This window comes from Oryzias melastigma, linkage group LG3 (genome assembly GCF_002922805.2).
Source record: "Oryzias melastigma strain HK-1 linkage group LG3, ASM292280v2, whole genome shotgun sequence".
Taxonomy (NCBI): domain Eukaryota; kingdom Metazoa; phylum Chordata; class Actinopteri; order Beloniformes; family Adrianichthyidae; genus Oryzias; species Oryzias melastigma.
This window is the reverse complement of record NC_050514.1, coordinates 14,831,271-14,857,896: the sequence shown is the minus strand read 5'-3', so window position 1 is coordinate 14,857,896 and position 26,626 is coordinate 14,831,271. Positions and strand designations below refer to the sequence as shown.

General features: G+C 43.2%; 1 protein-coding gene across 12 annotated transcripts in view; it reads left to right on the top strand.

The window, feature by feature from the left end:
• The first annotated feature begins 6,071 nt into the window (after positions 1–6,071).
• The window catches only part of cbfa2t3 (CBFA2/RUNX1 partner transcriptional co-repressor 3), a 41,540-nt gene continuing 20,985 nt past the window's right edge, over positions 6,072–26,626 (top strand). For 5 of the 12 annotated variants that reach the window (XM_024294807.2, XM_024294809.2, XM_024294796.2 and 2 more), the window contains exon 1: positions 6,074–6,840. In XM_024294807.2, the coding sequence (XP_024150575.1) occupies positions 6,636–6,840 (205 nt within the window). In that variant the 5' untranslated portion in view covers positions 6,074–6,635. Of the gene's footprint in view, positions 6,841–13,894; positions 15,145–26,626 lie in introns of those variants that run through there. The other 7 variants (XM_024294800.2, XM_024294795.2, XM_024294799.2 and 4 more) reach the window with 6 other exon arrangements.

Below are 26,626 nucleotides of genomic sequence, written 5' to 3'. Positions count from 1 at the left end.
TTGGTGAAGGGTGCCTGTGTGTTGCTGATAGAGGGATCTCTCTGACACAACTGCTCTGGCCCGTCGCATCTGGGAGCAAGTAGCAGCAGCCGCTGGGGGTTGATAAGGAGAGGCTAGCTGCTCTTCTGTAACTCGCATTTTTTTTTCCCTCCCTTTGCCATGCTCTCCTCTCCCTCTCTGCTCCTCCCTCCAACCATCCTACCTCCCATCATCCTCCTGACCTTATCTGGAGGGAGAAGGCACCACTGGGTTGCTACTGTGATAGCACCTGCCAGAACCAGAGCTGGCCTCTGGTGATTATGGGAGGAATCATTATCTCTCTCTGCCTGAAAACTCATTTTATACCTAGCAACATCTGGGGATGGGTTCTGGGGGAAGCACAAGCTTCTATAACAGGTAACCCATAAAACTCTGCACTTGTGTGTGTTCAGCTGTGTGTCATAGTTGGGATCCATGAGCAAAAGGCAAAAGAACGTACAGCAAAGAACCTTTACACATACTGTAGTTCACATACTATAGGGCGCACCGTCAATGAATGGTCTATCTTCTAGGGGAGTGTATTGGCAAGAGTCTGGTGATATGTATGGCGATACGCGTCTCACAATACAATATGTATCGTGATATATCCCAAGACTGTACCGGAACGATTTTTCACTATTTTTTTAAAGAGTATGACTTTGAAAAAAACTCTACCTGAATATTAATACAACTTTCATGTTAATAAAATGAAAAAAAATATTTATTGATCACAACATTAAGCTCTGCAACTGTATCTCATACCCAAGTTGCTTTTACCCAACCACATGCATGATGCTTTTCTTTTGGTAATATTTGCTCTTAAAGTCCACCTCCAATGAAAACCATGTTTTTTGAGTTTTTAACATGTCTGTGTGGCATTTTTCTTATGAAAGAGAACAAATATAATAAGAAATCATTTCGTTTTTGCATTTCCGAGTATTTCTCTTTTTAAATCGCTGTCAAACTGACGCAGACACGCTCTGTTTGAATTAATGATCCTTTTTTACGTCACGACGGCTCTGCTGCACATGCAGAGCTCATCTGACCCAGCTAGTGTGTCTAGCTGAGGTGCTGGAGAAGAGAAGATGGTATCTTCCCATTGACTGCAGTCAAATGAGCCGCCGTTCGCATTTCCGTGGTCACTGAATTTTTTTGTGTGACTTTCTTACAATACTTATGGAAGCAGGGCTGAGAACGCTGGAAAATCTCCAGGAGACTTCGCCGACCCTTGTTGATATGACCAATGTGAACAGAGGCTCATTTGACCGCAGTCTTTTGTAGTAAGTTCGGTCCATGAAGCTCTTCACTTCCTCTTCCGAGCTGAAATTTGGCTCAAAACGATATGTCTGGACACTACCCATATTGCTGGACATTTTTATCTTGCAGTGGTAAATATTTACGCTAGTGAGACAGAGCTATCATAATCAGACAGGAGGGGATCAGGGGCGGGGTTACTCTGCTCTGCTCCAAAAGCCACGCCCCCTCAGGAGATTTTGAAACAGAGGCTTCAGATCAACATGAAAAATGGCTTTTTAAGACATTTAGGTTGTGGAATTTTGGTTAAAAACTTCATAATCATAATTAAAACACGACTGGGAAAATTAAAAAAAATGTCATGGGGAACTTTAAGGGCATGAGTCAACATTGTCTAAATTTACACAAAATATTTTTCAATACAAAAATAACAATTAATTAAATATCGTCTTTTCAGTGTTTCAAATCTAGTATCGTCAAATGAAATATTGTGATATATCGCTGACTCAAGTTTTCTCTACTATTATTACTAGGATTTTTGTGGGCTATCACATTTATTTAATTTTTGGTTGGGGCGATATGGCATTTAGGGTGGCATTGCCCCTCCCTATTTATAGCTATATCGAGCGTTGGCGCTTAAACATCAGTAAGAAAGCACAACGAGAATTATTCAATTTTTAAGGCACACTGGACTACAAGGTGGGCTGTGTTTTTTAAGGATTTTAAGTGGGCCTATGTGGTACAGAAAATATGGTATGTGAAAATATTGATCATGAATGAAATAAAAAATAAAACTCTGCACTTTAATACTAATTCACTCTATTCATCTAAATCTGTAACCTGTCCTTCTTTCCTCTTCATCTGGTTTAATAGGACAAAAGACTGACATTTCCTTTTTTATTCTCATTTGGGGAGAGTCCTTACTTTTGGCTGCTTCACTCACTAACTCGACTTTTTGCTCCAGGATCCATTTCAGTGATGATCCGCTCTCTGCTTCCCCTCCTTTTTCACCTCATATGTTCTCACAGCACTTCATATCCTGCAACGAGCATCTGTTTTCATTTTGCTGACTACTGCACTTTTACTGCCATTTCCCAAAAGTAGATTTAATTTAATCAGCTGCACAGGGAATTCAACTGCTATTTAAAATGTAATTTGCACTTCCAATTCACTCTTTTTCACGCTGATAATGTTCTAACTTTATCATAAAACCCTGAGCATGAGGTATTATAAATGTGGGAAATTCCAGTGGTTTAACAGATTAAAATAGACACTGAAAACACCTAAATTTCGTAATTCGCACACACTCTGGGTTTATAGAAAAATCACTTCTCTGTCTCTTGTCCCCCACACCTAAAAACTGAAAAAGCCACAGAAGGTTCTCACTTCCTCTCTGCTGATGACCATCTGTGCGCTGGTTTCAGCCAGGCTCTTGGCACATCTGTGTACTCACATCCCTTCTCACTTCTCTCATCAGCACTCTACTTGCACCATCAGAAATGGGTCTTTGTATTTTATTTTAACTAGGTTGTACGTGATCAGTGCTGAGAAATTTGCTGTTACACCATTGCCTTTTGGTGCATTTTGAGTTAAGTGTCCATCTCTATGGAGTAACAGGAGACTGTATTTATTTTTACAGAAACTTGCAGGTCAAACACTGCAAGCAGAAAGAGAACATTCCCAGAAAAACTCACAATATTGCTTTTACGTAGAGCCAAAATGCCATTTCATTTACTTGAAATCCAGCAATTCTCCAACAGCTTCACAATAACCCAGGCTGGGCAACGTAAGCATGTTTCACTGACTTAAACTGGAGCCTCATGCTACAAAAATTCAAGTTACAGCAAAATATAAATTAATCTAATTCCTTTTGTGTAATTTCAGCATGAGTCAGGGATTTTAAACCTAAGAACCTTCTAACTTCTGTCTGTAGGTTCTGTGCAAAGACATGGTGAAAAAGCCTAAATTAAGTCACTTTTTAGTAAGAAATGTGGTTTCAAATTAAGGGATATGTTGCAATTAAAACAAACAATAAAGGTAGCTTTAGTATCGAGCCATCCATCTACAATTCCTGCTTAGTCCATTGCAGGGTCACTTGTGCCTTTTCCAGCAATTTTAGGGGTGAAGGCGGGGCACACCCTGGACAGTTTGCCACACAGAAACAGACACACTCATAACCAGTACTAGAGATCTATCTAGAGTTACCAGTTAACCTATGGTAGAATGTTGTTGGACTGTGGGAGGAAGCCAGAGTGCCCAGAGAAAACCCATGCAAGAGTGAGGAAAACATGCAAAATCCACTCAGAAAGGCCCCAGCCGGAATGCAAACCAGGGTCTTCTTGCTGAGAAGTGAGAGTGCTAACAACTCCGCACTGATCAGCCTCCTGCTTCATGGTCTTGGTGCCTTAAACATGCGACAACAAGCGTGTGCACTCCCTTTTTTGAACCACCTGCTGACTTTTTTTCTAAAAGCCATAGGTTGCAAATTGCATTTTAGAAAATTTTCAGGATTTGGTCTCCAAACAGTTATGGTGGCTGTGTTGAGGTCAGAGAAATACATGCAAGATGCAAGTCATTGGTGTTAGTGTTTTAATGAGGTGTGTAAATTCTTCTTTTTTCTCTCACTGGTATATTACAGAATATTTGATCATTTGATTTATCTGTATTGTCATTGTCTTATACTTCTTTTATTTTCAGAAGAATTGTTGCAAAAGTGACTATGCTCAAACAAATACCCTTGAGTAGGCAATACATCAGTTGTATGAATCATCCAACAGCAGTAAAACCACCTGCCCCACATTGTGTGGCTGTTCCTTGATCATTCTTCCTTGGACACATAGCTCTGCAGGCGTCCTGTAGATACTGACAGCAGGTCAGTAGAGGTGCAGTTGTTCTAGTTGATTGTGGATTGGGATATCAAGAGTTTGACTCTTAGAACATTGAGCAGGGCTCTTTAGTGTGTTAATCAAGGGGAGTGGTGTTGCCATGGAGTGTTGGTTTTAGCTTAGGTGGACAGAACACAAACAAAGGACCCAAATGAACGGTGGGTATTTTAATATAATCAATTTAAGCATGTGGCTTTGCCTGAAGAACTGTAATTTTTGGAGTATAATGTCACAGGTTTTTTGCATAGTTTGTTGCGGTTTGCGACTTATACTCACATATGTGTGATTTAAAAAAAAAAAGATAAAAAGCAATAACCACTAGAGGGCACTGTAGGTGTTTGCATCAGTATTTGCTACTAACAACAGGGAAGAAGAAGAGCCGCCCAGTCTTATGTTAGGCTTGGAAGAAGAATTCAATGGATTTTGTTATTTTAGGCGATAAAGAGTTAATTTGACTTGTTCGTTAGGCTACTGTTATCTGAATAATTGTACGTATGTTGTGCTAATATACTAGATTCCTTTTATGTGTCATGAAGCTAAATAAGTATCAATGTGTTACAGTATTTGACATATATTATTTTACTGGACATATCAAGGTGTTGATGTCACACATAGAAAATACATTCACGTACCCCTCACAAAATCCAGCAAGAGTCTTCTCCATTAATTCCTGATTGTCTGCTACTTTGTAACCCGCTGACAATGATTGGTCTGAGTCAATCTGAGTCACGTTTTTAGGGGAACAACTGCCACAAATCATGAGTCAGCTTGTTGGTAGTCCACACATTGAAAGCGGGGAGAATCTATCAATCAAACGTTTAAGGTGTGGCCAATGGGAACCACATGTTTTTACTGGGGTATCTGATTGGTCAGTTTATAATTTCAATACGTTGCGATAAAGAAAAGATATTAAAAATAAATAATATTAGTTTTAGAAAGAAGATGTTAATAAGAAGGAATCAGAGTAAGAATGATTATTCTGACAAATAAAATGACTGAGTATAACTTTCTATAGGATTTTGAAGAGTGGAGAGGTTGATGTGTCCAGTGATTATACAGTCAATGTGTTATGGTAGTGAAGCATTCATATATCTAGTCTATTATTAGTATCTATTCCATGATTAGGATTTGCCCTTCTAGATAAAATGTCAGTTCTTGTCCTCATATTTTGTTAAATAGTTTTTCCCCAAAAATGTGATTTATATATGATTTTTTCCTTTATAATACTTTTTTGCTGCTGCAACTTCTAGTGACTTTTAGTACAAAAAGTATGGTATTTTTAATAACATAGATTACTTGTTAGTGATCTTATATTTCAGAAGGTTGGAATAAAAAAAAAACAGGTCAACAGAAAAATGAACTAAAAACAAAGAAGTTGAGTTTTTTTTTTTTAATTTAGGGGATGTGAATTAAAGAACAAAAACGAAACTAAAATAGACTACAACTCACCGTTAATGCTGTGACCTTTTTAGGAAAAGTTTGCGTTTGTGTCCTGCGATGGACTGGCGAACTGTCCAGGGTGTCCCCCCCCGCCTTTACCTTACAGTGTGGGTGGGTGGGCTCCGGCATCCCCCTGTCAATGCAAAGGGATTACTTTGTTTAAGCATATTTTTAGTCAAAATTCTTCTAAGGCTACCAATCCATTTGTCCCCTAAATAGGATGTTTTGATTAGGGACAACAGGATGTTCCTTTGTGGCTACCAGGCAAGGTGCACAGAAGGAAAGAGATGTAAGTCATACGGAGCACGCAGAGGGGAAGGAGTGGTTGCTGGTCGACACAGCTGGTTCCTGACAGAGGAAGCCCACATGGAGGCCCAGGTCCTACTCACTGCTGTCATCTGCTGCTATCAACTCAAGCAGAATTGCTCCCTGGCCTCCCCAGAGACTGAAGCCCTGCAACACCAGAAAAAAACCCACACATAAACTGTAACATCCAGGCACCAGATACACACTTCTCTTTTGAGCTGCAGAGGCAGGCAGGGCAGGAGGAGGGTTCAGCTGCGAGCACAACCCCTCAGACAGAGCCACAAGACAAGCTGACCTGCTGCTGACACTCACTCACACGCGCTGCTGACTGTCTCGGTCACACTTCGGAAAAGAGAGAGAACAGAAACGTCAACCAGACAAGTGGTGGAAAAAAGAAAAATCCAGGATTTCCCAGGAATAACACAGCTGAAGCCTCCAACAACCTGGAAATCAACCCGGAATTCTTCTGTCTCTCTTCAGCTTTGGAGACCCAACATCCACTTATTCCTTCTGGGAGTTCAATGGCTCAAATGATAATTTCCTGGAGCATCAGAAACTGTTTAGAATATAACATTATGGAAAAAAAATAAGGAGGACAAGCTTGAAATTTGTTGACAAAAGAACAAGCAGAGAGAAAACTTCCCACAAATTTGGAGCTAAAGGTGAGATTTAAGTAACCTTTGTGTCCACACCAACTGACTGCTAGTCCAAAAGTCTCCAGGCAGGCCAACCATGTCTGCTGAGGTCCACTTGGAACACCACAAGAGGGCTGACCTGACAGCCGGGTCATCCTACGCTCCCTCGCTGGATGCACGCGTTCCCACGGTCACGCTGATCAGCCACCGCGAGCTGAGGGAGAAACACGCTGCTCACAGAGTGCAGCCCAGGAGCCTGGACCTTCACCTGACAGCCAGCAGCCACTACAGATGCAGTGAAGGTAGGAGCCCGTCACCTGATGCAGTCTTTTGGCAGCGTTAACTGTGATGAGTGATGGCGGGTCCTGCAGATGTCAGGGCTGTTCATTAAGTAGAGGTGATTGACACATAATCAGTTTGTGTTGACTCAGTGCCGCAATGCTATGAGGGCATCGCGGGGCTTCTTTAATCTCGACTGCAGAGCAGTTATTTGATGATTGAGGAGAGAAGAGTCAAGGTTAGAAGGACTTCAGAAAGCTCCACATTTTCTTGCCGTAAATGAATACGTGCAACACAACTTCAATCAATTGCTGCATTCTAATAGTATTATACATTATGGTTGTTGTGACATCTTCATGTAGGGGCTGTCAGGTAAAAATAAAGATGTCACTGATGGGGGGAGGGTTCAGCTTCAGTGGCTTCACGAAGCACTTGCAGGTCAATAGGGGTGACTGACACGGTGAACCCCAGAGGTGAGCCTTCTGCAGGCAGATGAGGGGGTATTTCAAAGGCACACAGGACCAAAAAGGATGACGAGGAAACGTAAATGATTCAAAAGAGGACTCAAAGCACAAAAGTAAAAATGGAAACCCAACTTAAAGGCTTCATTCAGGGAGATGCATTGACAATCAGGCTTTAAAGGACTCATTTTATAGACTGTTAATATGTAGGAACCATAAGCCAGTCCAAGGACTAATACCCAGCGTAGTGAATTACCTGCAGCGCATACCGTCTCTTGGCAGTAATGAGCTTTGTGAACGTTGCTGTGATAAGGCCTCTATAATTAGGCTTAGTCATAAGCATCCCCCCTGTAATTCTGTGATAAAAACCCAGCAGAATTCAGCTGCTGGTTCTCCATCACACACGTGCATTCACTAAATCCAAATGTCATTTTTGTAACTGTAAACAAAGTCTTTTGTCTCAAGAAGCTGACCCACCAGCTGAACACTAATAATATATATATGTGTGGGGGTGTACAGTCCAGCAGTAACGTTGCATGTGTTTGTGCGTGTATGTGTGTGAGGTGTTGTGAGCCGCAACATAGGCTTCCTGTGAGGGAGCAGATGTCGCAGAGCTCAGGCACAGCTGCGACGGGCGATAACCGCAGTGGCAAGAATATGTCGGCACGCTGGCTCTTCTCCCTGGGTCTTATCAGCCACATGCAGCACGCAGACTCACACACATGCACACACACACAATCACACAGACACTCCACAATAAGGAACTGCCACCCAGCACCAGCACACTCTCACAGCAGGCCCAGATAGAGCCACTAAAGCAACGGGAGAGATGGAGAGAGGAAGAAAAGCAGCACGAACTAAATCAAGGGACTTTGACGGAAAAGGTGCAGAGGATCCCTAACAAAGCCTTGGCTCACGTCTGCTATATCATAGACTTTATAATTTTGTGCCAATCCTAATCCTCAACAGAAATGAATGGGATATTCTTTACCCTTTTATCTGGCATAAAGAGGCATGCCTCCAAAAATAACACCTATAGAAGCACATAGTTTTGCTAGTCTCTCAAAGATGATGTTATAATCGAGGTCTGAATTGTCATTTAGATTTCAGATGAAAAGAACGAATCAATGAGATGATGACAGAAAAACAGGACATGATTCTTTAGTTTGATCTGACCAGGACCCAATGACCCTGACAATCCACATAATGATCTGGGGGGTCGATGACACACATGACTTTATTGACCCTTGAAGGAATAAAATCCCCCCACAGAAACTGAATCTTAAGGAAGTAAAAATGTCCTTTTTTTCAAGAAAATTTGTCTTTTTTTTTGTCCGAAAAGAAAAATATAATTTTAAGAAAGTCTTTCAATAGCAAAAGTTTAAGAAATCATGTCTTAGTGACTAGAATTATTGAATTATTGGAAAGACATACACATTTTAAGAGTTTTGACTTGTTTCTGGGTTGCCTGTTTTTGCAGTACAGGTTCAGAATTACCTGCTTGAATGAGGCTTCTTGAATCCTACTTTGTTGGGTCAAAGTTCTGTCCACCTTTTTCGTTTTTTTTCTGATGGGTTTGTTTTATCAAAATGCCTCATCCTTTCCCCAAGAGCCAAAATGTGAAAATATTTCAAACCACATTATAAATTCCTCCCTTCTCCCATCTTTCCTGCTCAATGACAACATCATGCAAACATGAGAGCTGATAAATGTGAAGCATTGCAAGAGAAGATGAAGTGCAAGCAAATAAGCGCGGAGAAAACTTTGGGCTGCCTCTTTTTGGGAAAGACAAGATGGTGAAGAGGTGTGTGTTTGTGTGAGACAGAGAGAGCAGTTATCCTCTTTATTTCCTCAGCACCAGCTTTGTGGTTTCTATGAGGAACAGATGTTCACAGCTCGATACAGTCTCATCCCCCTCAACTCCCTATCAGTGCCAGCTCCCCCAACTGCCTGCACGGCGCCCTCTCACACACGCTCGCCTCATGTGAATGCGCCTGCCACTCTCACCTGCATTCTGTGAACGTTTGACTGTCCGTCTCCCTCTGCGGCTCAGAGCTGCATATCCTGTTCTTGAGTCAACACTTGATTTAATCAGGTGTGACTTCCTCCTTGGTCAGTTTGCACTGCTGTGTCTCAAATGTGCTCAGAGCTGTTAGCCACCAAGCACTTGGACTTTTATTGTTTTCCATCTGTACACCTATTAATGTCAGTGAATGGCATTCTTCTGTATGTGCTGTGTAGCTGGATCCATATCTCAGACTAAATGATTTAAATCCTTCGCTTTTTAACCTATTTAACGAACGTTTTCTACTCTCTAACATTCTTTGTCTAACGGTCTATAAATAAAAGATTCTTCAAGAGGCATTTTTTTTTCAATTTTGGCTGAGAAACAAAAATATTCATGACAATTATGTCATTCTTCAAAAATAAGATGAAAACAGTATAGCCTTATTGGCTGTGTGGATTATACACAGCAGTTAAATGACCTCTTTCTACTTGTTGAGGAATCTCCAAGGACATTACTGTATCGGAAAGTGTGCATTTTGAATTCCAAACGTGTCTCAAAAACTGCCACTTTACTGCTCGATTTCAGACAAAATGTCAGGGGGTCTATGGCTGCAATTTGTAAAAGCAGCATTTGAGCGCGTGTGCTTGAGTGGGTGGGTCAATGATCTGTTACGACGAGCCATAGCGCTGGGAAACTCTCTTTCTGTCTCGCCCTTATGATATAATAAAGTAGTTTAGAAACATGTCTTGGGTTAAAGAACCAAAAAGTTAGACATTAACATCCTTTTAATGCACGCAGACACAAAAATACATGGTCTAAAATGACAGAGCTCATATGTAGATGCATGTGACTCAGAGGGAAATGTTAGTATTTCAACTGCAACACAAAAGAGGTCCTTTCTTTTCCTTTGTTGACTTTTATTGGTGTGAGAGAAGCTTCTGGACTCAACGCTGGTGATGGTAATAGCAGCTTCGTAGGAGTGTGGCGTGTTTAGAAAGGGATAGTGGAGGAGAGAAAAGCGCGGGAATACAATGGGTCTAGCGTTCGTTTCAGCCAGCTGAAGGCCTTATCTCCTTTCAACACACTAGCCTGTGACTGCCACTATAGGAAGGGATTTACAATGTGTGAGCAGAGGAAATGTTGCGAACTTCTCTCTTTCCCTCTAGCTTTTCGTCTGCATATTCAGCACGGCGGCACAATGGCTGAACCCTGGTTTTGTGTCTCAGTGAGCGCTCCAGCATCCAGAAGATTCTTTCAGCATATTAAGAGTCCAGAGCGGTGGACGGGGTGTCTGGTGACGCAGAGATAGAGTGAAAGGGAAGGTGAGACAAAGGTGTCTTTGTCATTAATGCCTTCAAAGATGCTTCCAATCTCAGCGTTGTGGCGCGGAGAGTTCATAAAGGTGACGGCGGGTGTTTGCGCGCTTTCTTTGTGCAGTTTATCAGGTCTACCGCATGAAGCGTCGCGGCTAACCTGGTGACCGCTCAACAAAAGGCCAAATTAAGTGGAGTGAGAGGCTGTCGTACAGGCAGGCTGACAGGTTGACTGACACTGTTCCCGTGGAGAATAACATCTTGTCAATCTTGGTGCTGTCACCTTGACAGGGATCCTTTCTTTGGATGCAACCCTCATCAGCAGCCTTCTGTCAGTCAAGGCCACACAGACACACCTCTATCATTCTCAGTATTCTGCACAATGAAAAAACAAGCTATACACAGACAGGCTGAAGAGACACATTCAGAAGCACAAAAACAGATTATTGTATGTGAATAAAATAAGGATTTTCTGCATAAAGTGGGAAAAAAAGACATGACATGAGGGTTATTTTGCAGTTCCACGTGTCCTAAAACAGTGTCCCAACTTCAGTATAGAGCATTGTATAATCTAAGTTCAAGAGAAATCTATGACTCATAAGATATGTTCACACTGCCCTCGTAAATGCACATTCAAGAAATAAAAAGTCTATGTAAGTGCACATTTTTCACTTTAAAACTCTTGCGTTCACATTTAACTCCAAAAGTTTTTACGACCATTTTTGTGCTCCGGAGAAACATGCAACCATCAAACACGTGTTGTCGTGTAAAGACTGACGTTAAACCAGGTCGAACTTTGACCAATCACCGTATTCACAGAAGTCCCAACCGTTTGAAAAATGATCACCAAGTAAAAATTAACAATTGCTGGTGGAATTACATGGATCAGGAGTCAGTGCGTTGTCTCCCCTTCTGGTCACTGGTGGGAGCCGTAGTGCGGGACTATATAGTGTGCTGTATTTTAAAAGTAATTCGGACACGATTGTCACTACTTTTTTTTCGTTTTTCTAAACGCCGGATATGTCGTCATAGATTTCACGAAGTTAAAATCAAATAAATATGAACATTTCACGTTTATTTATGACTCCACTGTGTTCTGATGGTGAAAATGTGGGTGGTTTATTCAAATATTGCATTTAAACCCATTTTTTTGTACGGAATTGTTCGACAGCAATGCATTGTGGTCTATATCCGCTAATCTAGTGAGCATCGATGGACGGTAGTTTTTCGCAAAGACTTCTGGGAGATTTTGAGCACACTCGATTTTGGAATTAGTAGATTCGGACACACTAGAAAATGAGAACGCACTATATAGTGATTGGGAGGGAGTTTGGTCACCACCTACATTTCTCAGCAACCCCAACACACACGCCCTGGATGCCTCTCAGCTGACACTCATTGACAATCACTCACATGATAATTAAGCACTGCACAGAGCCTCACTCAGTGCGTAGTATTGTTTGTGCCACCCTGCCTGAATTACTGAGCGTTTCTATCTTGACCTGATCTCCTGTGTAGCTGACCCTGCTTTATCTCTGATTGCCTGCTGCCTGCCCTGACCCTCGCCTGGCAACTCTAATCTCTTCTTTTATGGTCCCATGTTTACGATTGACCTCTGCCTGTCTGACTCTGATTTAGATCTGTGGAATCTTGGGTGGTCTTAGTTCCTGTCTTCTTGCCTGAACAAATAGAACTGTTGTAAACCAGCTGTCTGCCCGTTTGTGACAATATGACACCAAGTCTTTCATAATCAGAAAGAACTGTGAAATAAAAAGCTTGGAGCAAGAATCAAGAGATTTGCCCTGCTTTGACATTTTCCATCAAGCCTCCAACTAAAGGTGGCGGACATGTGCTAGTAAACAGTAGAAAAGGAAAAGGAAGAAGACGTTCAAGAACCTGCACTTAGCGTGTTCTTCCACACACATTACATGTGTACGCAGCTTAACGAATCATCTGGTACCTTTACATTTATAACTTTGTATGTGTATTTTAACATGCATTTTTATGTGAGACGTTTTGGTTTAACCATTCATACTCCTCCTAATGTCACTTCCTGCATCGGCTGGTGCAGAAACGTACTTGCTGCTTCAGTGTGAAAGCTGTGTTTGTTTTTAGGTAAGGATATATCAGTTTCTGTCTGTGTGTACTTTACAAGCAGGTTCTGTTGATTTTTTAGACACAGGTGAGGTCAGTTTTATCCTCTGCCCCTGCTTAGAGAGTGTGTGTTCACCTGTGTGCATGCACGCAGACAGAAAGAGGGTGGATGGGTGGGGCACAGGGGCTAGCAGGTGGAGAGTTCTCACTATAGAGGGCAGATGTACTGTTCCTGCCCTTTCCTCTGTCTTTTCTCATGCATCTTTGAGGGGCAAATATACCATAACTTCTCCTTTTATCATGCAACATTTATTTACTTTTCCTTAATTATAAAGTTTTTTACAGTTTTATAATTTTTGGGAGTTTTTAAAAATCAAAATCTACACTTTTCTTCAATTTTGGACTGCATTATGGGAAGCCCTTTAAGACATCTTTTCCATTCTACCAAATATTCACAGATTTTTGACTAGGTGATAAATACAGACTTTTCTTTGCAAATCCTATGTAAAAGTTGGTTCATAAATAGTCATTGTAAACTACTTTCCCTCATGGCAAAATATTATAGACACCCATAAAATCATTTTTAAAAAGTAGGAATCATTATAATCATATAAAACTATAACAAAAATTATGAGTGTTTTGGGTGTGTTAAAAAAAAAACATATGCACGGTATTAACAAGTAGACGTTATTTGCTCTGATAGTAGTACTATTTACTACACAAGCCCTGTCTTCCATCTGTCCACCCTAACATCAGTCCCCGGCTGTTTATGGCACCTGAACACTGAGCAAACTGTAAATTTTCACAGTCTTCGTAATAATTCCTGGCGGACGTTCACAAGCCGACTGACACATTCTTTTGCATTATGCAGCTCCCAGAAAGCTGTTGTGAAAGTGTTAAACAACACTAATAAAGTCTGCAGCTTGCTGTTGCCCTTGTTGTGGCCGTGTGGCGCTGATGTGAGGAAACAGCGGCTCCCACGGGCGAGCTGTGGTACTGCAACACAGCGGAGTCCCAGGATTAGAAGTGATGCAGCAGCAGCAGCAGTTATCACCTGCTTTGAGTTATTATTACAAGTCAAACTTAATGCAGTGATATAGTAACATATATTGTTTTTTTTATTAGATTTTGTTTTGCACCCTATTAATAATTTATAAAGTTGTAATTCAGATTCCAAGTTGCACTTTGAATACTCTTAAAAATGATAATAAAGTGAAATCAGTTAAAATGTTTAAGGTTTGTCACTTTAGAAATGATTCCTGTGCAATAACAGAAAGCTCCCATGGTGCCCGGGAGAGACAGAGAAAGAGACATAGAGACACACAGGCAGAGAGAGAGGGAGGTAGTGTGGAGTCAGGAGCTCCAGATGGTGTTTAAACGCAGACAGAAGGCTACAGCGAGGACACGGAGAGAGGAGGAGGAGGAGAGCGCCACGGTTCCTGCGCACAGTGGCTCGCCCGCTCCGCTCATCACTGAAGACTAAACAAGTCCTCCAGTTCCCCCCCTCAAAAACTGAAATATTCTGAACTGACGTTCAAAGAAACCCTTCTTAAAACGTACAACTATTTTTTTTTACGTTTTTCCCGGAGACGTGAATGTTTCTCAACACGAGCGTCTGAGCGCGAGGAGCGGCGCGTCGGAGGCGGACAAGCGGCGAGAGCGCACACGCGCGGATGTGCTTTTCGCAGGAAAACGCAGCGAGGACAAGACAAAATTAAAAACCCAGGAGACGAGGTCTGCTCTCCTCTTTGGATATGACAACTTTCTCCTGACTGTCGTCTCGGACTTTGGCTCCACTGTGACAGCGGTTCTGAAGGTGTCCCAGGTGAAACACCCTGGGACGCGCGCGCTGGGACGCAGAAGATCCGCATCCCAACTGGGTGAAGGACTTCCAGACACAAATCACAGGCCGATCAATTGTTTTGTTTCCTTAAAAGGAGAACACAAAGGACGTCATTTGCTGCAGGTCAAACTGCTTTCTATTGTTTCTTCTGTCTGGAGGGGCAGAACTGTTCCGTACAGCGGATTTAAATGACTGGGACAAGTTCTGAATGTGACACAGAGACAGCAGAAGACACTGACTAAAAAAAAGAAGCATATTCGAAACAAAACCAACCAAAGACATCAGTTTGATTAAGGATCTATAAGATTTGGCTTTGTTTTTTTATTTTCTCTTCTTTTTTTCTCTCAAAGCAAGATACCTCACACCCTAATTTATTAAACCTGGACCCCGTCTGAACCCCCAAAGGAAGCTAAACATTTCCATATGTGTAGAGACTGACTTTTTTTTCCTCTCAGCATTTCAGAGATACAGAAAAAAAAAGGACTAAAGGCTTTAATTTTTTCCCTCCCATGGATGCGGATTGAGCCTATTTAAAAACCTGCTTAGAAACTATTTGGTGTGGATTACCACCTTTGCCATTACCTCAGCTCGACCTCGACCTTGACAAAGTAAGTAAAAACCTGCACAGATGCTGGAACAAGCAACTTCCCTGCACGGCGGCAGGTTTGATTTAGTGGCTGAGAGTTGGTTAAAGCTGCTCTTGGATTTTCTAGAAAAGTAGAAATGAAAGCGTTCAATTTAAAAGGATACTTTGGAATTGTTCTGCATATGTTTACTTGCTTTTGAATCCTTGTAAATTTAGGAACTTAGTTGTTTCTTAGACAAATAAGTATTTTTTTTTTATTTATGTTTCATTGAGCTGAAAGAGCAAGGCAGAGGGGAGGTCATGACTTGTTTGCCTGTGCTGCACATCAGAGACAGTGATGATAGTAAATCTACCATCCATCTACGCCAGATGAAAGTGACTGGTGTGAAAGGATAAATGCCGTCCATTTGCTTACTCTGAACTGCCTCAAAATGTATCTTATCGACTTTTTTCCATGTCCATTTTTTAATTATTTTTTGTCAAATAAACAGAAGAAAAGTGCTTTTTCTAGTGAGTGTAGGGCGTGTGCTTTACTGTGGCAGACCAGAATTTTATCCACAGAAAAATAATCAACTAGAAAGCTCAAATAGAACCACTGATTTATTACACCTTCAAGAGGAAATAACTAGAGGTTTTCACTCCCTCCCACTTGAACAGCCTCAGCGATGAACTCTGCGAGTGCAACAGTAAAACACTCCAGCCATTTTCTCTGCAGGACACAGCCCTGCATAATTGGCCCTGGTAAATATCATCTGAATAATTGAACAGCTGATAATAGTCTTGAAGAATGGATGGGAGGTTGCAGAGGTGAAACCGCAGTGCAGACACCCTGCCTCACCGCACATTATATTCCTTCATCACCACCAGCCGAGCATCTCGTCTTCCCTCCTCGCAGCCAATCAGCAGATCCTTCCGGCTTCTGGAGCAGATGTCCCCACTTCATCACTAAGTAGCACTCTTAAAAGGCAGGCCATTCATTATGACCCCGGTGTGCAGTGTTTGTTCATTTCCATCCACCACAGGTGCATGCTTTGGATGTCTTCTGCTTCTCAGGCAGAAACATGATGAAATGTGCTCCTCACAACTGTTGTGTCACCGGTTAGTACCTGCAAATGTTGGCAATCATCTCCTGACGCGTTTGATCTCCAAAGTGTCAGAGGAGCAAGCGGACGGAGAGTCTCCTCCATCCCATGGCTGGACGCTGCAGGACCTGCTTGCTGTTTGTGTGCGGTGACTATAGTGATATAAACGTGTGCTGCACAGGTGAACCTGACTGTCTTCTAATTAATGAGGGGAACAGATGGCCCTGGGTGGGCGGGAGCAGTGAGCACGCCGCGACTCGGTCAGGTGGTCAGCACAACACAGACACCTGGGACCTTCACAAACTAGATATGTGGCATTCATGATTGTCTTTGTCTGCCCAAAGCATACAGGTTTGGTGTTACATGTTATGGCCCGCTCAGAGGGATCTCCACAACCTCCTGTTTTAAAGATGAATCAGCTTGACTGATTAGTTCTGTTTGTGTTGTAAGTTTAAAAACAATAAGGAACTTTCAGGCAGAAAGTAGTTTTAACCGTTTGGATCACTGCTATCCTGCCGTCTTGACTCCTTCTGAGAAAGTTCTGGCTACTTCCCGCCCTTTCCCACTTTCCATGGGTGTGTGCGCTGCTCTTATTTTGACCTGGTCTGTTTCACATGTGTTTGATATTACTGTGACAAGCCTTCCCAGCCTCCCTGGGGAGACGGGGTAATGTCAGAGACCAGAGTGGAGGAGCAGGCAGCTTACCAACATCTGATGGAATGAGAAACACTCTCAGCGGATGCCTGGTCTGCTGTCGCCACACCGTGGGACCAGAGCAGAGAGTGGGAGCCAAGAGAAACCTCAACTGGGCTTTGGAAACTCTTTTTTTTTCCCTCAGTGTCTCATGCACACACTTAGACTGTGAACAGGGACAGAAAATATTTAGCATTTTTATCGGTTGAGTATTCTCAGCAGTGGGCTAAAAACGGCAGAGCGTTTGACAGTAAAGTTGCTGAGCTGATTGCTTATCGTGCATAAATCCATCTGCAAGTACATGTTAATGCCTTTTTCAAAGAGGATGCTAATTTCCAGATCATAGAAACTGTTAGATGCGAATCGTTGCAAACAAATGTTGCAGCATCTGAACTGCTGACAGCTGAGGACAAAACGCCATCCCCCTCCTCCCTTCCTTGGCTTGTGCCAAATACACCTCCTGCTCTCTGGGCTCACCTTTTACTTCCTCTCTTACCCACTGACCCCTGACCCCTTTGTCCTCTCTGCACCTTCTCACCTCCCATCCCGTCTACTCGGCGGTAGGAAACAAGCTCAGATCAGAGTCAAACAGAGGAAACAGCTGGGCCAATATAACCTAGCGGCGGGGCGGGTTCTTATCAAACTGAGAGGACTGACCGACAGAGAGAATGGGAAGTTCATATCACCACCGGTACTTGATATAAAGGATCCCTCCCCTTCCCCTTTATCATGGACAAGAAGTAAACAAGCTGCAAAGGAGCACAGACCCCTTCCAAAGAGGTCCTCTCTGGACGTCTGGGGAAGTGCCGCAAGGGAGGAGCGCGCATTGGAGAATGGGAAGGAAGGCGCGTCTCTTTCGCATTTGCTCTCTTTGTCTCTGTACAGTTTTTTTTTTTTTTTTTGATAAATTAAAGGTGTCGTTATCTTCTGGAAACAGATCCCGTGCCACACAGATGGTTCCGTCTCTCCGAATGGGAAGCTGAACCGCTGAGTACCGTTGTGTTACCAGTCAGTTGTGCAGACCTTAATCTTGGCTCCAGCCTTCCTTCCTCTGCCTGTCGGTCTTTCTTGCCACCCCCCTTCCCCCCATCCGAAACACACATACAGAAAACACACACGTATATAACCCTCAGATAAACATATTGTACATGAATAAAAAGAGAAGACTTCACAGATTTGCTTCAATTTTTAACTGGATGCACTTTCAAGAGAGTATTCAGAATCGGGTTAGTCATTTGTTAGAGTAGTGACTGATGTTTGCTCTCATCAGCAGAGAACATGGCCAACTTTTACATCTTTAATCAGTCTGTGAATATGTTAGACCACATTTGTCTGAAAACTCAATGAAAACTGATTTTATAAAAATATTTAAGCACGTCTTCAATTAATGAATGATCTTAGATTATGAAAAGTCTGACCTGTGTTTGAACAGATGGAACTTTGCTTTTTGTGATGTTATGGAGAAATCTGTGGATCGGAGGTCTCCAAATTCAGGCATCGAGGGCTGCCTAAATCAGGTGTGTTTAGCCAATAAGGAGCTTCAATGGCAGGTTGGTTAGAAAAGATGCAGGACTGCTTTAGATCAAGCAGCTGAAGCCACTTAAATGATTGGTGAAACCTTTAGATCTTAGGAAAATGTGCTTTGGCTGATACCACCGATTTAAAATCTCCTTCCCTGAAAGGTTTCACCTCTGAAACTGTTAAGACAATGTCCTCTGGATAAGACTACAGTCACATATGCTAAAATATAACCGTGCGGCCACCTAAATGCAAGTTTTTCAGTAAATTTAGCAGGTGGCCGCTTGGGAGACGGCGGTGGCATTTTTACTTTACTAGCTTTTCAGAGTGAACAATATTCGTATATATGTCCATATATTATCTTTGGAACACTAAAAAACTAATTATTTATGAAATATGAGTTATTTTTTGTGAGTTTTTTCCTACCCTAAAGTAAAACGACTCGGTTCCTGAAGCTCCGCCTGCCGCTGCGTATGGTTGCTGCCCATTTTATGACATGGGGGGAGTGTCTTGAAGAAGCTCTGCATCTAAATCAATGAACACTTGTTTGAGCTGGAATTTATTGAAGACAGGACAAAACAATTGGAAGATTTATGGTATTCTGCATCTAAAATATGAAGGTTTTTTGCTGATCAACTCTAGCTCAGTGGAGAAATTGAATGTTGGTGTTAGACTGGTGGCAGAGCACACTCTTCTTGGAGGGGGGCGGTTCATATCATGCTGACATCAGCACGATACCAGGAGGGGCTACTGCAGACAGCGCAGGTTTTTAGAGGATTACTCTTAAATGCATGAGTGGTTCAAAATACTGCTTTGGGGTTCTTTATAGGGAGAAATGAAGAGTATGATGCACTTACAACCTCAAAAAGTAGAGTTTTCCTGGTATGGCACCTTTAAGAAAAAGTTAACATTTTTTACAACAACTGGATGTTTTTTGACATTGGTCTGGGGGTGCCTGGGCATATTTTGAGGTCAGGCGGTGGCAGTCTAGTGACAGGTGAGGATGACTCCATAAAGAAATCGGGCGACAGATCAGTGACCACAGGTTGGTGGAGGCCGAAATCATCAGCCGGCAGGTCTGACTGGATGATGTGTAAATGTCTCCGGACGTCGGACATCTATATCAATTGCTACCAGCCGCCGGGGGGTGTATAAAAGGCGGGCCATTCTGCACGCCTGACTGCTGCCTGATTGCCACCATCTACATTCATAATCACGCCAAAAATGTCCCAAAAAATCAGATGGCGACACGAAATCTTGAAGATTCTGCCAATGCCTCCACATTCCATGGTGGCAGCTGTATTTGTGAGAACTTTCACCAACAATTTACATCTCAGAATCATAAGTGAAAACAGCCTGAATAGTCAGAACGAAAACCACAGCACTCTGTGACCATGGGAAAATAAAAGCACACTTTAATGTACATACACAGTCCTGAGCTAAAGACTGCAGGAGTATCTCAATATTTAAAAAATCTGAAATTAAAACATTGCACTAAAGCAATATCTGTGACAACATGAGCGCAGGTCATTCCAATTTACCAATTAGCTAACATAATCAGAGTGTTATTGGCCCAGCCGTCAGTCAGTTGCTTCATTCACCAGCTCTGTTTTTGTGGTGGCGTCCTGTAGTCGGCAAGTGGCCCAGAGGAGTAGCTGGTATTTGTTTCTGCAGCTTCCAGCGAGTGCTGGCTGCAGGCTAAATGGAGAAGCTGTCAAAGCTCCTCTGTAACCTGTCACATGAATGCTCCCTGTCTCGGGCACATTCTATTTCTTGGTGTGTGTGTGCAAACTATGGGGTCTCGAAGGATAATACACAATACCCTCCCCGTGCCTGGCTAATGTCAGCCGCTTTGTTACTGTGCCTGTGAGCCAAATGAAGAGGTATGAGAGCAATGGCAGGCTAGGGAGCAGTTCAGGCTACAGACAGTTTTGTCAGTGCTGACAGCTCCGCAGTGACAGGGCAGACACTTAACACAGAATGAAACGGGATACAAGACATCACGCTGCATAAATGGCTAATCTGCTGTTTGTTTTCCCATCCCAGCTCCAAGTGACAGCTCAGTGTCAGATTTTACCAGCTCACAAAGCCGTTCTCAAACTCGTTTTCACCATGGCACATGTCGATATCAAGCCTGCGATGCCGTCTGTGCCTCCGTGCTCGTGTGTGTGCGTGTATTGCCAGGGTCAAAACCAAGCCTTTTGTCCTCAATAAATCACCAGGCAGCGGCGGTGATGTAAGAACAAACAGAGCGGCTGCAGCTGGCTAGGAAGAAGGAGAAACAGGAGAGAGGAATACAGGGAGGGAACAGGACAGCAGCTGTCGGGCTTCCATCGCGCACCTGTCACACAGGAAGCGAGCCGCCGGCCACCGTTTCCTGGAGACACCTCCTCAAACACCGCTCCTGGAAGACGTGGTGGGAGGACATCTGCTGCGAGGCAAGAGCCACACAGCAGCTAGATCAATAAAGAAGCGCGCTAAGAGTGAAAGTTAAATGTCACATAGCTCAAACGGAGAGTTTCTCAAGCTTTTTCTCACATCAGCTGCTCCGTATTTGCATGCGTGTGTGCGTGTCCAGCGCAGAGGATGTTTGTGTTATGGCAGAGCTCTGTGACAGACAGGTCACTCTGTGGAGACTCCAGCCTAACTCTCCCACAAACACAATAAGCCTGCATGCCCTAAACTTAACAGTGAGATATTCCCACGCTAGCCTCTCTCAGCCGTCCCTTCCAGCTCCGGCCCACTCCACCCCCCTCCATTCGTCCCCGACCAATATGAGCTAATCCAGATGTGGTGCAGTCATTCACAGATGAACAGCTTCTTCTATGTCTCCCCTTTCCCCAGCCTTTCTCGTCACTCATCGCCCAGCCTCGGCCGCTGGGTCTAGCTGACCAGAGCAGAAGGTGAAATCACTCAGAGCCGTCCCGTTTTGCTTCTCCTCCCAGCCTCCAGAGCTGCTCTGCTGCTGCTGGAAAAGCCTCCTTTCTTGTTTGTCAGGTTTATCAGACGGAGTTCTCACGAGGCCCTCCTTGCCCTATTCCCAGGCTGCCCTTCATGCCGCCTGTATGCAATTAACAGAGTAATTAAAAGCCTGATGAGCTAATAGGCGTTGGCTGAAGCTGCAGGTGTTTGGATGGGGGAGCTTATTAAAGTGGATGCACGCGCTGCGAATATGCTTGGAGAAGAGAAAGGCATTTGTTTTGTCTTTTGAATACAAAATGCAAAGATTTTTACTGCAAAAAATGACTTGAATGCACATCTAGTCATTCGAAATTGTAAAAGCTGCGCATGAGAACAAAATAACTTCAGGTCAAGTGTAAACTTACTGTCAAAAGGAAAAAGAAAACCAGCTTTTGAGTTAAAACTGAATCCAGGTCAGTGTCTTGACGCTCGTCTGTGAGCCAATTCTGCAAGTTCTACATTTGGATTCAAAACCAGACATTTTTGAAGGACTACTCCCACTCTAGTTGTTTATGTTGTGGGAAGACTTTGGGCCTCAATGACTCTGGAACACCAGCGTTTTAAATATTGTCAGAGTTTCTTTCATTCTTCATTATTGAACACATGTTTATCCAATGGTTTTCACACTGAACAACCATCTTCAACTTGATCTTTTGCTCCTGTTTACTAGTGCATGTCCACAACCTACAGTTGGAAGCGGCTTGGTGCAAACTGTTGAAGTGGCTAGCATATCATTGCGTCATTCTGGTGCAACGACTAAAAAAAAAGCAACAACAATGGATGTCATCCAGCAGCTCTTCTATTTCTTGCTTTACTTCTGGTACATCCTGTGTAATAGGAATTTAATGATGTTAAAAGAAGATTGAAGAGAATACCTCCATAAAAAAGAAGAAACAAAATCGCTAGCTTAGCGCTAGATTGGTGCTCCGCCCCAACCCTCCCGTTCTATTTTTCCATGGACCTACAACTAATGGGGACCCTCAAGAGGTACGGTTTGGTACTGTTTACTGGCCAATTTTAGAATGGAAACGCTCAAAATACCGTACCGTACCTGACCGGACCGCTCAGTGGAAACGAGACTGTAGGCTTTTTATTGGCAGTGGTTGCAAACATAGCTTCAATACTGATGCAGCCTGGTCTCTCAGCCCAGAAAGAGGAAAGACAACGAAAAGTCAGGTCACATGTTGGTTCTTGACTGCCTGAGGCTGAGCTTTCAGCTGGCGAAATTAGACACACAGCTGGCAGGAGTAGGAAAAGGAGATGTAAATGAGAGGAAACAAAGGGAGAGTTTTCATCTGGAGCAGAACCTCCATGTAAATGTCTGCCTGTCCGTCTATTCAGTCCAGATGCACGCACACACAGTCACTTCCTCATGTCTGTGTGTTTCATGTCTCGTACTTCCTCCCCCCATATCTCAGCTCTCTGTCTGTCTTTACCCTCGCGCCCCCCCTCCCCTCCCCTCCCAGTGGCAGCTGTGCTGGTGATGGCTGTGTGCCCATGGTGCAAGCTGGCTGTGGGGTCCCAGGTGGCCCACATGACAGTTATTGATGTTCAGGTGTTCAGTTCTTCTCACACTGGGACCCCGGAGCCACACACACATGCCCACACACACACACCCATAGATGCTGAACCACAAAAAAAAAAAAAACTCAAATGTAGTTCTTGTGCAGAAAACATGTGAGCAGTCATGTCACGGCACTACAGCACGTTCAGAGAGTCTGTGCTGTGACTGCTGGGAAAATGTAAACAGCAAACTAACAAGTACAACAGAGAATTTGGACATACAGCTGCTGTTTTGTCTGCTGAGAATTACCGTTTTCAATATGATTTGAAAACAACCAACATATTTGTTTGCTGTTTTAGATGCATCTTACTGTGCAAAGCTTTGGCTGATTATTCAGTGTGATGTTTGCAGAGAGAGCTCATGTCGGTACCAGTGACCAGCGCAGGTCTAACACGCTCCAGATGTGTCTTACTAGCCAGAGAGTTGTTCTTGGCACAGCCTGCCTTGACCAAATGTCACAAATACCTTCCTTTATTTAGGAATGAGTCCGGGTTTAGTGGCTGAAGGAAGCAGGACGCCAGGATAGATTGGGTCTTTGGGTAGGAGATGAGGGAGCATGAAAAGAGTCAAATGAGTGGTCGACAGTCAAAAGAGGAAATACGACAAGAGATGGAGAAAGACGGGAGAAACAGCTAAAGTCTAGCATCTGGAATTTATTAGCAGCCGTTGGGAAAATCTGAAAAGGAAGTTTTGTTTTTTTTTTCCTCTGTGAGCACGTCGGCAGTAGTGTTATGCTGCATATAACCACTTCACTGCCGACGTGAAGAGCCGGGCCCTCCCAGAGGAGAACAGATGGTCGCCAGAACTTCAATACAATTACATCAACAGCTCTCACAGATATAAGCTCGGTACAACAGAATCCCCGCCGCTCTGAGAGACAGGAATATAAGTCATCTAACCTGAGCACCTTTTGGCCCTGAATAAATTGCCTTTGATTCGTCCTCACTCTTTCTTATTTTCAGGTTTTTCGTGGTTTCTGTGGCAGTTTAAATAAAAACTGGTTACTTGTGAGGCATGTTCTTGTAGTAATGGGGTCAAAGAGATAAAAAAGTTATTTTTATGGCTTATTAGGGAGAACCACTGACCCCCAGCCCCATGTCCTCTCATTCTCCCATTTGCTTTTCATTAAACATGTTTGCTCAGCCGGTGCTGCGTGTGAACTACACACAGATTCCCAAGTAACATGGGGGAAAATGAGTGAGCTTCTGCCCACAGCGTGAGCACATAGAGTCTACAAATGCATGTGTGAATGCATCTGCTTGAGATGTTTTGATAGCATCTAACTTTTCTGCATGTCTTTAAATGGATTTTCCATGGACTTGAAGTTAGAATAAGATTTAGATGGGAGTGTGAGTGCAAGCGTGTATGCATGTGTGTACACTACCGGCCTCCATCCCACCCTGTCATTAGAGAAGGCTTTAAAGCCTCTGAACTCTAAATCAGCTCAAGATGAAGAGGAGTCTGGGATCTTTCTGCAGCCTCTGTGCTGACACATATACATGTGCGCACACACAGATGCGCAAACACGCACCTACATTTCTGCTTTACCTATGACACAAAACAGGCTCAAAGTGACAGCAAGGAAGCTTCCAAAATAAGACAGATAAAGATAGATATGGAGCATGCTCCTCTTTTTGAGGTGTTGATTGTTGCCAACGATTTCCTTTGAGCAAGTAGTGCACAAATACCTGATGGTGTATCCCTTATGTCCAGGGCAAGGGGTTACAATCCTGAATGTTTTGATATAAAGGCCTAGTAGGGTGGGGGCGTGGAGGGCCAGAGGCTCAGGCTCTGTTTGTGTGGACTCCACAGCGGCTGGATGGGGAACAGATGTGGAAAGGCAGGCGGCTGGGCAGCCAGCCAGAGCAGCTGGGAGAAATTAAAAACAACAGCATTCCTGGAGACTGGGGGAATTACAGTGGAAAGGGAGGGAGGGGGGGAAGGCTGCAAGAGACAGAGGGAGAGTTTTAGGCCTATGTGGTCACTGACGACAGTCTCTGTGGACTATGAAAGATTGAATAGACTGGGGGGATTTAAGGGGACTGTTTTGCAGTGGTTAGCCAGAGCTAATAAGCTGCAGCTGTATTTCCAGTGGAAGTACACATGCGCACAGGCGCAGGGTGCTCTCAGTTGACAGGATGGCGCAAACACACAAACGGGACTGAAGAGCACTTGTCAATGTTTTGCATTGTTTTTTATTTTAAGTTTGGATGAACAAAGACGTACATGGATCTAGTCGTCCACAAGTGATGCATGTGTAGATTTTATGCTCCAAATTCAAAACAATTTGAATAAAGAAATACTCAGCAATGCAATTTTAAGCTTTATTTTATTTATATATGAGCTCCATCAGGAGTTCTAATGAAGGTGCAGGTCTTCCAACATTTAACAAGACATCAAACCGTCTTTTAAAAAGTTTGACAAACCACAGGGCTGTGTGTGCCATTGTGCTGCATGCTATCTGTGGTTGTGTCTTGCTGGGAGTTGTGTTTTCATCTGGTTTCATCATGGCATACAGGGAGAGCAGAAGACGGGGAACATTTTTAGAAGGCACGCTGCAGACTTTTTCTTGGGCGAGCAATCTTTTAGTCCTCATTACGTCAAGCAAACAGACGTTCAGCTGTTTGCAGTCCAAAAAAAAAAAAAAAAACAACAACAACAAACAGGTACAGGCTCTGGCAAAGTAGGTGGTGATTGTGTCACGCTGTTTTATCATCCACACAATCTTAGATCTTATTTAGAACAGGCAGCAGCACAACTGAGTAAGATTTACTTTTAATTTTATTGGTTTTTGCTGCAGATTTAAATACGGAGCAGAACTGCAGCATAATTCAGACCTGAATCTGGAGAAAAGATTGACTTATGCAGGTGATCCTAGTCCCTTTTTTTATTCTCCTGTTTGAAATGTTTTGTCCTTCAACACAAAGAACAATAGGAGCACAGATGGTCACAGATGAGGATGCAGTGCTAGCGGGCTTCCTAATGTATTAAAAGTAAATTCCAGAGCACGGTGTGTCTGTGTGTGCCCCGTCTGTAGCTGGCCAGATTAAACAGCTGTCTGTAATCCCATGGTGGGAGCAGACAGACAGGATGCTCCCCGTATCCTTCTGTTCTCTCCCTCCTCAGATTTTCAACTCTGAAGTCTAGCTCTCTGAGCATCACTATGTGGAGACAACAGTATATTTGATTCTTAAAGCGCATGTTAATAACCTGAAGACGTAAATGTATAAGCTCATTAAATCAGCCACGTTCATTTTCATGCAGAAGAGTACAGTTATTTTGAACCATCCGCCCCCCGTCTGCCACCGACTTGTGTGTTTACGATCAGAGCGTCTGGCATAAGCCAAAGAGCAGAGTGGCCCTTGTGTTGTTGTGGATCACTGTGTCAGTAGCCCTCGCACAGCACACTCCAGTGTGGCGCTCTTTAAATACAGACACCAGCTGTTGAACGCTTCTGCATGAGCTCTCTGAAATAGGCTTACACCAAGCACCGGGGCCAAATGACACGGGGCGAAACATGAAAGCAAAAGACAAATTAAGTGACACTGATTTGCTGTAATAGCTGTTGACTGCATTATGTTTACAGCGCAGCTATGTACAGGACTTGAAATAATAGTATGAGAGTATAGCGGCCAGTGCTTTGAAGATTTGCTGCAATAACACAGTGGAGTACATGTTTTTTTTTT